Source organism: Myotis myotis, unplaced genomic scaffold (genome assembly GCF_014108235.1).
Source record: "Myotis myotis isolate mMyoMyo1 unplaced genomic scaffold, mMyoMyo1.p scaffold_m19_p_8, whole genome shotgun sequence".
In the NCBI taxonomy this organism is placed as follows: Eukaryota; Metazoa; Chordata; class Mammalia; order Chiroptera; family Vespertilionidae; genus Myotis; species Myotis myotis.
This window is the reverse complement of record NW_023416390.1, coordinates 25,427,040-25,440,224: the sequence shown is the minus strand read 5'-3', so window position 1 is coordinate 25,440,224 and position 13,185 is coordinate 25,427,040. Positions and strand designations below refer to the sequence as shown.

The 13,185-nt window shown below is 37.5% G+C and overlaps 1 protein-coding gene and 1 non-coding gene across 8 annotated transcripts in view; one reads left to right on the top strand and one right to left on the bottom strand.

Annotated features, from left to right (window-relative positions):
- ACSL3 (acyl-CoA synthetase long chain family member 3) overlaps positions 1-13,185 on the bottom strand; it is a 51,834-nt gene that overhangs the window by 11,985 nt on the left and 26,664 nt on the right. For 6 of the 7 annotated variants that reach the window (XR_004969609.1, XR_004969611.1, XR_004969610.1 and 3 more), the window contains 8 exons: positions 9,804-9,981; positions 8,017-8,126; positions 7,032-7,170; positions 4,775-4,925; positions 4,441-4,564; positions 4,134-4,205; positions 2,813-2,952; positions 611-783 (listed from right to left, as the gene is read on the bottom strand). Coding sequence is in view for 4 of the 7 variants with exons in the window: in XM_036320785.1 (XP_036176678.1) it covers positions 611-783; positions 2,813-2,952; positions 4,134-4,205; positions 4,441-4,564; positions 4,775-4,925; positions 7,032-7,170; positions 8,017-8,126; positions 9,804-9,981 (1,087 nt within the window). In the remaining 3 variants the exon portion in view is untranslated. The remainder of the gene's footprint in view (positions 1-610; positions 784-2,812; positions 2,953-4,133; positions 4,206-4,440; positions 4,565-4,774; positions 4,926-7,031; positions 7,171-8,016; positions 8,127-9,803; positions 9,982-13,185) is intronic. The other variant, XM_036320787.1, reaches the window with a different exon arrangement.
- On the top strand, positions 6,172-6,292 carry LOC118662324. The gene has a single exon (XR_004969708.1). It is a non-coding gene; the product is annotated as a small nucleolar RNA SNORA68 (small nucleolar RNA).

The window sequence follows — 13,185 nt, the reverse complement described above, 5'->3', positions numbered from 1 at the left end:
TCAACAATCAGCAGTGAGGAGGTTCAATTATCTATCAGTATCCAAAAAATACAAAGTAGAAACGCATCTAATATAGGAAGCAAAGTAACTTCCTCCCGCACAAGGGACACATGAGGCCCTATGGGGTTCACCTGGGAACCACCTGGGGAACAGGAGGATCTCCTCCTCAACCACATCACCATGGGAAGGATGAAAACTATATTCTCTAGACCTGAAACATTTCTGAATTTGAGCCTTAATACACATACCTAAACAACTAGACAAAACACATTAATTTTCTACATAAACAAAACTTAAGAACTGACATAAGTGTATAGAATACAGCCAATGCTTTTTACTAAAACTTCTTTTCTAGAATGCTAATTAGTTTATAATATTCCCTAGTTTATAATTTAGCATGAGAAACTCCTCTAGCTGAATTGCTATTAGATATACCTAATACATTCTAAACCCTTATGTAAATAATCACAGAACATGGAATTTACCACTACTGTGCCAGAAAGATACCGTAAACCCTCTTCAACATATTTATAGAAAACAACCCATATCCAAAAATGAGAGTCAGAGCACCCAGCCTCTGCTGGAAACTCCACTCTGCGGTAGCACTAACCTTCTGTAATTGTTCCAGCCCCAGCAGACTCAGTGAGTCCATAGCCCTGGCCAACAGAACAGCAAAAGCAGATATTCATGAATCGCTGCGTGGTTGCAGAAAGTGGAGCACCTCCACACAACAAAAGCCGAGTATTTCCACCTAGCAAGCTCCGAACTTTCTGGAAAATAAACCTAGAAAAATTAATCAGAGAAATCACAGAATTTTAAAGCTGAATGGAATGTCCCAAATCATTTAGACTTATCTCCCAATTTTGATAGTAAGTGCCTTATCCACGGCCACACACCCAATTCAAGAGATTCTCTTAATCCACTACTTAAATCTTAATTTTTAAAAGTTCAACTAAATAAAGAAGATATGATCTTTTCTTAAAATTTTTTCAAGTAATATTTGAATTCAAAACTGTCAGGTTTAATTTTATATAATAATGGAAAACCCTTGCTAATGGACAGAGCAATTTTTTTATATTATTCTAGACTACACATTATATTAATACTGAATAATCCTATTGTATCTTTTTAAAATTTAGTATTAAAAGCAAATTATTTTTTTTTTTTTTTGCTTTAGCTTACTTCATTAGAGATGTCTACATATTTATATACAACAATCTAACTTTAAAAAACCTTTCACTAATTCAAGTTCCAATAAGTTTATTGTTTAAAAATATCTGGTAAATTAAAAAAAGAAAATAATTCAAATATTTAATTGAAACATTTCTGAAAATACACTAATAAAAGATTACTTACAACCTTGATCAAAAGAAGGGTTTGTTTTTTTAAGTAACTTTGAAAAAGGCAAAGACCAAGTGGCAATCATTTAATAATATTAACAGGCTTTACAAAGTAGGTTATATATCTCACTAAAGAGATAACTAAAAGTAAGACATGAAAAATAAAGTAAAACATTTGAAAAACATATTAACCCATATCTACATCTATATAGATAGATATAGATATCTATCTATACCTATAGATAGATAGATAGATAGATAGATAGATAGATAGATAGATAGATAGATGAAAGAAAGATAGATATAAAAGGCTAATATGCAAAGTGTCCCCTTGGGAATTTGACCAGGAGACCGAGAGTTTGATTGCTCGCTATGACATGCGCTGACCACAAGGGGGCGGGGCAGAACAAAGGGAGGCCCTGGCTGGCAGCCAGCAGACAGGAAAGGGAGGTCCTAATTGCTGGCCAGACCTAGGGACCCTACCTGTGTACAAATTTCATGCACCAGGCCTCTAGTATTCCCATAAAAAATAATCTGAATAATTTAGAAAATAATACTTTCATTTCTAAATTCTACAATATTGTATAATTAAATCTTATTCTATTAGCACTACAAAAACAAAAAATTAATAGACCTGTGGTAAAACTGGTCATTTAACACTTTAAGCACAAAAATTTAATCACATTTCATTGCCATTTTATATTCATATTAAAATAAATTTAAAAGCAAAGAGAAATAATTAAAATAATTCAAATCACATAAGTGTCCATATAAAATATAAGCACATTATTAAATCGAGTAAATGGAAATTTTTATCAAATAAAATGGCAATCTTTTAATTGCTCATATTTGTATGCAAGATGGAATTTTTAAAGAGTCCCTCTTACTTATTTTTTTTAAATATGTTTTTATTGATTTAGGAGAGGAAGGGAAAGGGAGAAAGAGAGAAGAAATATCAATGATGAGAGAGAATATCACTGAACGGCTGCCTCTGCATGTTTCACACTTGGGATTGAGCCCGCAACCCAGGCATGTGCCCAGACCAGGAATCGAACCGTCACCCTCCTAGTTCATAGGTCAATGCACAACCACTGAGCCATACCAACCGGGTATCCCTTTTACTTTTTAAAACAAATTTATTTTGCCCTAACTGGTTTGGCTCAGTGGATAAAGTGTCAGCCTGTGGACTAAAGGGTCCCAGGTTTGATTCCGTCAGAGGCATGTAACTTGGTTGCAGGCACATCCCCAGTAGGGGATGTGCAGGAGGCAGCTGATCGATGTTTCGAACTCTCTATTCCTCTCCCTTCCTCTCTGTAAAAGCTCAATAAAATATATTTTAAAAAAACATTGGTTTATAAAAACATTGCAATAATTTTATTAAATAAATTTTATTTCTTACCACTACCTCAATTAACAGGGCTATTGATCTGAACAAAGCAACTCAATTATCCAGAGGGAGAACCTTTCCTTACCGGTCACACAGGGGAGTACTTCGCCCTTTGGAAATCTGTTCCATTTTATAATTATAGGCCAGAATAAACAGATTACGTTGAAAACTACTCATTTCATTTACTTTATTCATGACATTTTTGTAGATTCGATCCATGATTTCCTAGACATATAAAAATTAGTTAATACAGTTAATGGTGTTATCAGCTGCCTTACACATATTAAAATCTTCACATCAAATTAATAGTTCTATCAATATTGAGACATTTTAAAAGATATATCCCATCAGGAATACATTTTTAAGATACAGCCAAAATTAGTTTTAAAATGAGGTTTCTGTGAAAATAATTTTTAATAGCAAACATATAAGTAAATGTTCATTAATTAGTAGTAAAAAAAAGAGAGAAAAGTATTTGGGCAGTAATAAATCATTATTGATTTTTTTATATTGCTTTTTTTCATCTTATTTATTCTGAACTAAAAACTGAACTCATTAAGTAAATAAACAACTATATGAAATGGTTTTAGTTATAGAGTAGCACATTCTTTGCTCTAAAGAGGACCTTGGGTTATTTTGGTTGGTTTTGTCTTTCAATGCTGCACCCAGGAATTTTTCCTTGTCTGCACTATATTTTGCTTGCTAGGTCTATTACTACTATGAAATATACTTTAATGACTTCACATAGAGTTTCCTCTACAATATCAAATTATATTGAATTTTTACATGAACTGAAAATTTAAAGCAAGATAGTACTAAGAAAACGATATACCTATAGAAATTCCAAAATTGCCAGTCATTTCTGTTTGATTTTGGAATAACTATGTAATTGTACTTAGACATGAGCGCTCAAATATCTGACCATAATTTCCAACACTTTCAAACAAAATCAGAAAGCCACATAAGACTTACGTAAGGAGAGAAATCATTGTGTCTCAGTTCCATTAACCTTACTCTCAGGCCCCTCCCATTCAAAGTGGCACCAACTTCTCAGTCACTTTTTTTGGTGTCTTGGCCAGACTTTCCTGAGGACTCAGGAGGTAATTACACTACTTGCTTAGAAGGAGGTAATCTTAACCCTTCTCTCCTATCTCCTGCTGAACTTCAAGTTTCTACTAATAGCAAACAAACCTCATGAAAAGAATTTGAACAAGAAACTATTTAGAGAAAGGCACTGATGATATAATAAGATGGACTAAATCTATAGAGCTTCAAGTAATACAGAAAATCAATGAAGATAAACCCTACATGACCACCTCAACCACAGTATCTTTCCCACTAGCATGTATGTCTGTAGCAGGTGACTCTTCTTGAGAATTCAATACTAATTAGTGGTCAGTTCTTACCGGAACAGCTGCCATCAGTGTTGGCTTCAACATGGATGTATCCCCTTTGCTTCCTTTTTTTATTTTTGAAGACTATAGAGAGAAAAAGTGATCTATATGTAGTGATTCTTATTTTAAAATTCAATGAGATTCTTAGATTAAAAAATATATTCTAAATTTATCATTTTAACTTACTTATAATCTAAAAAGCAAGTGCTTATTTTAAAAGGAACTGTCATCTTCACAATATAATGTCAAACTGTCAGGGAAAATATGTTAAAAATGACTATGATTTGTTTGTATCTCAAGTCATAGACACTTAATTTACCTGATCTGCTAACGTCTGTGGTGAAGAGTAACCAATGCGGCATCCGTGAGAAAGACAGACAAGCTCCGCACTCAATTCCAACACGTGGGCCAGAGGCAAATAGCCAATGTAAACATCTTCCTCTCTGAAAGAAAAGGGAGATGTGAGAAGAAATGGTCAGGTGCACTCTCTCCGAAAGTGACTCCAGTAGGAGCAAGCTTGAGAAGGCACATGGGAAGGCCCTCAGAGCATCAGTTTGACTCCATGTGTGGTGTGGTGTGAGAGGAGAGCCAGGGAGGCGCACTATAACAGACATAAACACTGGCCTCCGCCGCATTTACTCGCTAAGACATACCCCAGGCGTGGAATCCTTTCCGCCATCCCCGTGATGCCAGCAATGATGTTGCTGTGGGAGATCATGACTCCCTTGGGAAGTCCTGTGGACCCGCTTGTGTACATGATTACTGCAATATCTGAGGGTGCCGGTGTGCTCTGAGGTTTGCTTTCTGTATTGGAGAAAAACACATACACAATACAGTTCTAAGAAATCTAGCCAAAGCCCTGATTTTTTCATAATAATGTGTTTATTAACTCAATTCAACAATTATTCATTGTAATCACACAGGTCGTCAAGAAAATAGATCAAGTCCCAGCACATAAGGAACATATAGTCTGTTGGGATAGACTAACATATAAATCTATCATATAATAAAAGCTATGAAGAAAAATAAAGCAAGATAAGTAAAGCCATTTAGATGAAAAAGTCAGGAGAGGCCTTTCTGGAATTGATATTCTAGTAAAGACCTGAAGAAAGTGAGAAAGAGCCAGGAAATTCCTGAGACTGAGAGATTTTTTTTAAGGAGAAAATAAGCAGGTACAAAGGCCCTAAGGTACGAATGTGCTTGGCATAAGTACAGAGCAGTAGGAAGTGTGATGGGGAGGTGCGAGCAAGAGAAAAGAGGCAGGAAGGAAGGGGAAGCAGCAGTCGGGCCCACATCATGTAGAGCCTTCGAGGCTATGCTAGGATTTAGGATTTCACTCCGGGAGAAAGCAATGTCCATCATCCTGGACAAGGATCACTTTGGCTGCTGTGTGGCTACCTAACTTAAGAAAGGCAAGGAAGGAGGCAGGAAGATAAAAGGCTAGTCCAGATATGCAACTAAAAATTGGGGTGATGGACAAGGGTACCTAGACATTTGCTAAAAACGTTCTCTGCTTCGCAGTGGTAAGTTAACTTGGCTACACTCGGAATCCTGGATTAAGGACAACGCCCTCCATTTGACAAGCCTAAGGACAGCAGCCAACATCCTACAGAGGAGACAGGGTAGAAAAAGAGAAGTGGGCCATGGGTGGCACTGATGATCTGCCTGAAATAATCCAGGAACTACCCTAAATGTGGACTTCCTAAGTAAGCAGGGGGAAAGTTTTCAACATGTTCTCAAGTGAACCCTTCCTCTCCGGCCTGCAGACACTTTTCAACAATTGTTCTCATTCAAGTCCTCACTCCCTAATCTACATCCACGCCTTCATCCCACTTCTTGGAACTTGCTCTCTGAGGTGACATTTGCTAAGTCAATGGTCCCCTTGCCCCCCTGTGTCATCTGGCTAGTCCTGTGCACCTTGTCCTGCTGACTCCTGCCTCACTGAGACACGATTTCTCCCTTCCTCTCTGACCAATCCTGGGTGGCATCTGAATGCACCACTCTCCATGGGTGACCTCACCTACTCCACAGCTAATTAAAACCTAACTGCCAGGCATCTAAGCTGTCTGTCATAGCAACAGTTTAAACAGGAGGTGCTGGCAGCAAGCAATGTCATCCCCTTTGGGGGCTAGAGCTGTGCCCCTCGAAGTGAATTGGAAGGCTCTCTACCCCTAGTAGAAGAAGAAAAACAAAGAAACACACTACTTCTGGCTTCTAAATCTCCTAACTCCAAACTTCACTGCAGAGTATGAGACTTGTACAGGCACTGCTCACTAGACAGTGCCATCTGAATGCCCCACCAGCACCTAAAATTCAATCTGCCCAAAATTAATGTCAGCATAACCCCATTCCAGACTTCAGCCAATGCTTACACTGAATTAGTCACTAAGTGTCCAACTAGAAAGGAAATACACCCAAGCATCTAAGCAGCTTTCTATGATATCCTTAAACACCAATATACTTGCTGACATTGAGAGAAGGAAATCCCGGAGTCACCATGCCTAGGTGTGCTAGGTTAAAAAGATGCCCCCTCTGGAAGAGGTACCGTTAGAATAGAGAGTAAACGGAGGGATCTGGGTTTAGCTATCTTGTAATACTCACAAATAATTATTCCACAGAGGACAAATTTAATGCCATTATTTATAAAATTAACTTTAAACCATCTAAAATTACCAGAAAAAGGAAATGGAAAAACTGTATAAAGTAAAACATGTTTAAAACTAAATTCAAATAAATACTATTTTTAGAACGTTTGTAGATTACTGCTTGTATTTTTCCTTTTACCTTTCTTGAAAGGGTAGATTAAAGTATACACAGAGTGATCTTACTCCGAGAGAGATGGTCTAGAAATTATTCTGGAAAGCATGGTCCCTGCAGAGCGCACAAAAGGGACAGGGAGCTGCGACATACCCGTGCTCGCCTTGGCTCCCAGAGCCTGCACTGCGGCCATGGTGTGCACGATGACGCCCTTGGGGAACTCGGACCAGGTAGGCGGCTTACCATCGACAGTGATGATGTGCCGCAGGCGTGGGGCTAAAGAAACTATATCCTGGAAACACACAAGCATTCACCATGTTCATTATTCTTCATGAAATAGCTTAGCAAATGGTCCAGGTCACAAGAAAAGCAGTTTACCATATTCAATGAATTATTACCTTCTTGCCTCAAAATAAAGGGGGGTGGTATGAATGCCCCTTTTTCAGATGAAGAAATATTGGTCTGAAATTTAAATTACTATTTTTTAGCGCCACATTTACTGGTATCTCTGCTCTTTGGTAAAACCCTGATCAACAAAGTTACTTCCTCACAAAACGGGCATGTACTGGTAAACATAGGCTGTCTAAACTGCAGGGAGCCAATCTCCTTATGTAATAAGAGGCTAATAGATGCAGAGGAAGGGGGAGGAATGGCACTCATTTATAAACTTGTGTATTTTTTTTAAATCAAAAATTATCTTTTAATAGGGAGTTATCTACAAATTAACAAAGCAAATTTTTCCTGTAGTTTCATAAAGTCTCTTTCCCCTTTAAAAAATTCTCAAAACTCATAATGAATCAATGCTTCAGAAATAAAATTATTAGTTTAAAAATAACCCTTCAAAAACTAAAATTTAATTTAAAATAGACTAGAAAATAGATGAGTACAATAAAGAAAAGGTTTATAAACTCCACCTTAGAAATGGGAATATTAATAATTTTTTAACTCTCTTGCACTAGTTATATGTATATATGAAATCCACTTTTTCTTTACTAAAGGAATAAAATGATATTCCTATAAGTTTATAAAGGTAATAAGGATTTTAAAGATCATAAAATAACTAAGCATCAACAATAGAGCTCATGACACTGAAAATTCAAAAGTATCGGACAGTTATTAAAACAACTCCAGTCCTCACCTTCAACTTTGTTTGCAAGAGTTCTTTACTAGTAATGATGTTGGTCACCTCTGTTTCATTTAGTCCATGAACAATTGCTGGACCTCCTAGCGTCGCATACAACGTAACAACTATAGGGAAAATAAGGGCAAGTCAATACTTGAACATTTCAAGGGTATACTAAATGTAGGTAAAGCCTTTGAAAGTGGACATGAATCAGAAGGGAGCATACTGAACCCTCCATCATTAGATCCATACTTTATGATCTAAATGTACTGTTTTCCTAAATTTTTTAATACGCTAATTAACATTATGCCTACTCATTCTATCCTAACTTCCCCCAAGGTTTCCAATATTTTAAAATTTAAAAATATTTACTTTTATTTTTTTTCACCTACAGATGTTACTATGGGACTGTCATATTAGAAGTAATCATATCTGACTTCTAAAATGTCAAATCTCAGTTGTTAACTACTTGATACCAAAATATGAAAAAAAAACATATACCAGCCCTGACCGGTTTGGCTCAGTGGATGGAGCATCGGCCTGTGGAGAGAAAGGTCCAAGGTTCGATTCCAGTCAAGGGCATGTACCTTGGTTGCGGGCACATCCCCAGTAGGGAATGTGCAGGAGGCAGCTGATCGATGCTTCTCTCTCATCGATGTTTCTAACTCTCTATCCCTCTCCCTTCCTCTCTGTAAAAAGTCAATAAAATATATTTTTAAATAAAAACAAAACATATACCAATTAAGATAACACATTGTCAGATTTAAGGTATTACATGTTACAGTAATAGCATGAACAAGTGTCAGTACTGCTTATCCCAGAAAAATCTAAAGAAAAACATTCTTAAAAATGCTGAAATTAAATAATATGGTAGATTTTTATTTGCTTTCTGTTTAATTCAATAGACTTAAAGTGACTTTAAGAAATGGTTAAAGCTTCTCAAAAGAAACACTTTATAAACCTAAACCTGTGGAAATAAAAAAGTGTAACAATTTAAAAGGGAGAAAAAAAAACAGTGAAGGCATTTACAGCAAGAAATCTGGTAAAAGTACCTTTTCTGTGGGGAACCTTTTTCCTGCCAAGGGCCATTTGGATAGTTTTAACATCATTCTCGGGGCCATACAAAATTATCAACTTAAAAATTAGTCTGCTATATTTGGTCAAACATTTAATTAACTACCCCTAATACCTTGGCAGGACCAGACCCAATGATTTTTCAGGACTGATATGGCCCGCAGGCCAGACATTCCCCAATCCTGATCTACAGGATAAGACAATGTCCATACTTAACATCACATTTTGGCACCAATAACTCTCAACTAAGCTTCCAGGACTACCTCACAGACTGAGGCATCATGAATACCACTCAAATAGATAAAATATAAAAATTCTCTATCATTTAGTCTAGCTGCTAGCACCTGGATTTGAGTATTGGAAGTGTTTTAAAGGGCAACTGCTACCTCTGATAGAAGTGGCCTAACAAAATGATGCCACCTTCAAAGGGGAAATCCTGAGAGATTATAGCAGTGTATAGGCATGGCTCCTTATACCCAGATAGTTCCCTATTAGTAGATTCAAGTCCCCTTACTATAGTGACTGCACCAATTGTTCCACAACTAGCTCCTTTTCCAAAAACAGATCAGTAATTTTAATAACAAGTTCTCCACTGACTGAATGCAAAGTGAAAAATTAACATCAGAATTTTACTCGTAAGAGATATTTATAATAAAAGTCAGTATCATCTCTCCCACAATAATGTAGGTCCACTCTTCCAGAAGACAAGAAAAAGAAAACCCACGTACGCTGAAAGTTATACATAAAGCACGCCTGTGCAGCAATCATCCATTCGGCCCTGGTTTCACAGAAGATAGCAATGTTGGTCTTTGGTTTCTGACCCAACACCTGTAAGCCATTTCCAAAATTCAAAGCTCTAACGTAGACATCTTCATAGGAGAGCCAATTATAGTGTCCAAGAATAACCTGGTAAAACAAACGAAAAACACACAAATAGCTTTCAATATAACCAAAATATTAATTTCTAGAAAGCCAGGATGTGTTCCAAATTTTGACTGAAAGTTATGTTTGCATGTAATTAAGCTATTTTTTAACAAAAAGAAAATGGATTTCAAGTGAAAAATCTGTTTTAAAAACTAGCTATTTTGTGATATCTTCTATGACAATTCAAATTTTATGCTAAATTTTTAACTGTATTTTGGGGGGAGGTGTTTTTTGTTTTCAAAAATATTCAGGGTTTGACAGGCTCTTAAAGGTCACGTTTCTGGCTCAGGGGTCATATACTAATAATTCACTTATAGATTTCATTTACTTAAAGGATTTAGCTAATAATTGAAAATTTAGCCTAGTATCAAGTACTACTGACACCAAAATTTTATTTTTTCTTTAGTTATGAATTCTTGGATTCGCTATCAGATGATAAAATACAATACACAAAAAGAAAACTGGCCAGACCCAGGCTAAGAAAGTGTTTGTGACGGTTCCATTTGAATGGCTGTATCTGACACTGGATAAGCGAAGTAAACAAGTCTCTCTTTCCATGACCAGGTTGGGACCAGAATACTCACTGGCACCGCCATTCAATATTTCATCTGTGCTTTCCCGAAGTTCAGATAACACTGAGTCTACATTAGTAACAATCTCCTTTTAAAGCTGGTTAACATATTTTTATCTTTAAGTTAGATCAGACTATAAATCCCCAACTACATACTAACTGATGTAAAAGCTCCTTTCACTGCAAAAATATATAGTTCCCAAATATGGCTTTGTCATCAATATATGTCACACACCTTAAAACCATCAAACCATATTCATTTTCAAAAATGCATACATTTAAGAGATTTTCAGAAATAAGATGAAGATAAAAATTGAAAAAGGATAAATGCTGCCCTCTAATGTCCTATTCCATAATGAACTTAAGAAATACTTATTTTGATGGATAACATGACTGTATTTAAAATATTTATTTAACATTAGTGGTCCCAAACTCTCACCTTGCTCTTCACCCCCACAAAATGTTCAGCATGGGGAGCTCCAAAACTTCAAAAGGAGCTCTGTGGGGGTGAGAAGACAGATGAGAATTGGGCCAAAACATGCAGGAACTGGATTGCAATTAAGAATTTTACACTCTAAAGATAAGCATGAGCTACCTCCTAGCTACTTCCTAGATTCAAGAATCTAAATGTCTAGCTTTTAAGTGTCAGAGAATATATGTATTCCAAAAAGGCATCCTATAGGATAAAAGCCTAATATGCTAAGTGTCCGGTCATCAGTCGTCCATTCAACCAATCAAAGTGTAATATGCTAATGATATGCTAAGGCCGCTCAACTGCTCGCTATGACATGCACTGACCACCAGGGGGCAAACAGTCGACAGGCAGACCAGTCGCTATAATCACCAGGGAGCAGACACTATGATAGGTTAGCTTGCTGCTGGGGTCCAGCTGATTGGGATGGGTCGGACATGCCCTGGAGCCTTCCCACGGTCCCTCCCCAGCTGACCAACCTCCCATGTCCCTCCCTAGCCCCGATCATGCACCGGTGGGGTCCCTTGGCCTGGACTGCGCCCTCTTGCAATCCAGGACACCTCGAGGGATGTCAAAGAGCCGGTTTTGGCCCGATCCCGCAGGCCAGGCTGAGGGACCCCACTGGTGCACAAATTCATGCACCAGGCCTCTAGTCATATATATAGTCCAAATGTGTAAAACCATATGATGGTGCCACTTTGTGACACAGAAATCAAATCATGAGTTTAACGCAAGCATAATCAAAATCTGACTTTCATTTAATTCTTTAAAACACTGAATCTTCTAGTAGTCATCTTTCCCATAAATGTTACATTTAGAGGACCCCATAATTTTATCTGACTTGTGCTGGAAGTTTCTAACCCTAATTTTGTCCCTATGGTGAGCCCAGCCTGAGATTACATTTATGTATTCCCTGCCTATACTTCTGACAACCGCTAATCCAGAATCATAGATCTCACCACCTAGAAATCCAATCCCACTTCCCTAGCATCTTCATTTTCTCACCCTCTGCCACCCTTCTTCACTTCCAGGTGATGATACTTCACCGAGAAATTAGAAATTAAACAGGAACTCCCTTAACTACCTACCACCAAGTTCAATAACCTTCACCCATCTGTACCCATACTCTTAGCAGCAGTCCTTCAGGTGTTACAGTGGCTGAAATGGCCCTGACAAAAGCCAAACTAACAAGGACTGTGCTTCGAAGAGCTTCCCAAATTTCTATGTCCTTCCTGATCACCCCTAGTCCATCTCTCCCCCTGAACTAATGAATGCCAACTAGGCAACCCGCTTCCATTCTTATTCCTCTACAACCCATTCTCGCTACAGTAACGAGTGTTGATGTTTTTTACTATATAAACTAGCTTACTGCTCTGTTTAATACTCCACAGTGTTTTCCCTGTCTGGTTGGAATGTAGTCCAAAAGTCTTACCTGGCCTAAAGGCCCCAAGGGGACCTAGCAGTGCAGGTTTCCCTGTGCTCATTTCCAGCCCTCCTACCTGACTCCCTTCCTGTAAATACAACTTTGTTCTTTCTGTTCTTCAAACTAGATGGGCCAGGGCAGGAACTAGGATAAGGCAAGGCGCCTGGGGCACAGAATTCAAGGAGCATGCACTCCCTGGGTCTGTCCCTCTTCTCAGTAAACTTAAGGAGAGGATTAAGATTATCCTTATAGTGACTTTCCTCCCTCACATTTAATTGGCTGGATTTTTATTCCATGACAGATATGATACACACATGTAAATATCAATGTTATCATTCATACTAGCACTGCCTGGAACACAAGAACTTAATTTACTTTGTTCAGGAACATATGAGATTAGATGTTTGATAATGCTAATAATGAGGCTCCCTTATCTCAAAGAAAACAATAAAAATAAATAAAGATAACATACAGAACATTCTATAAAAGCACATAAATAACCATTCGGGAACCTGAAGAATGAGACAGTCTATTAAGATCAAATTCCGGGTCATTGAGAGCCTAACCCCTATAGGCACCAGGACTTTTTTTTTACTATAACCATTTAGAAAAGAAATATTTCAAAATTATGTACTTTCCTGCCTCCTTAGCAAAGTACAGCTGGCTTCATTTAACCTTTCTCTCTGCAAGCAAAGATCATTATAAACAAACTAGAGGCCT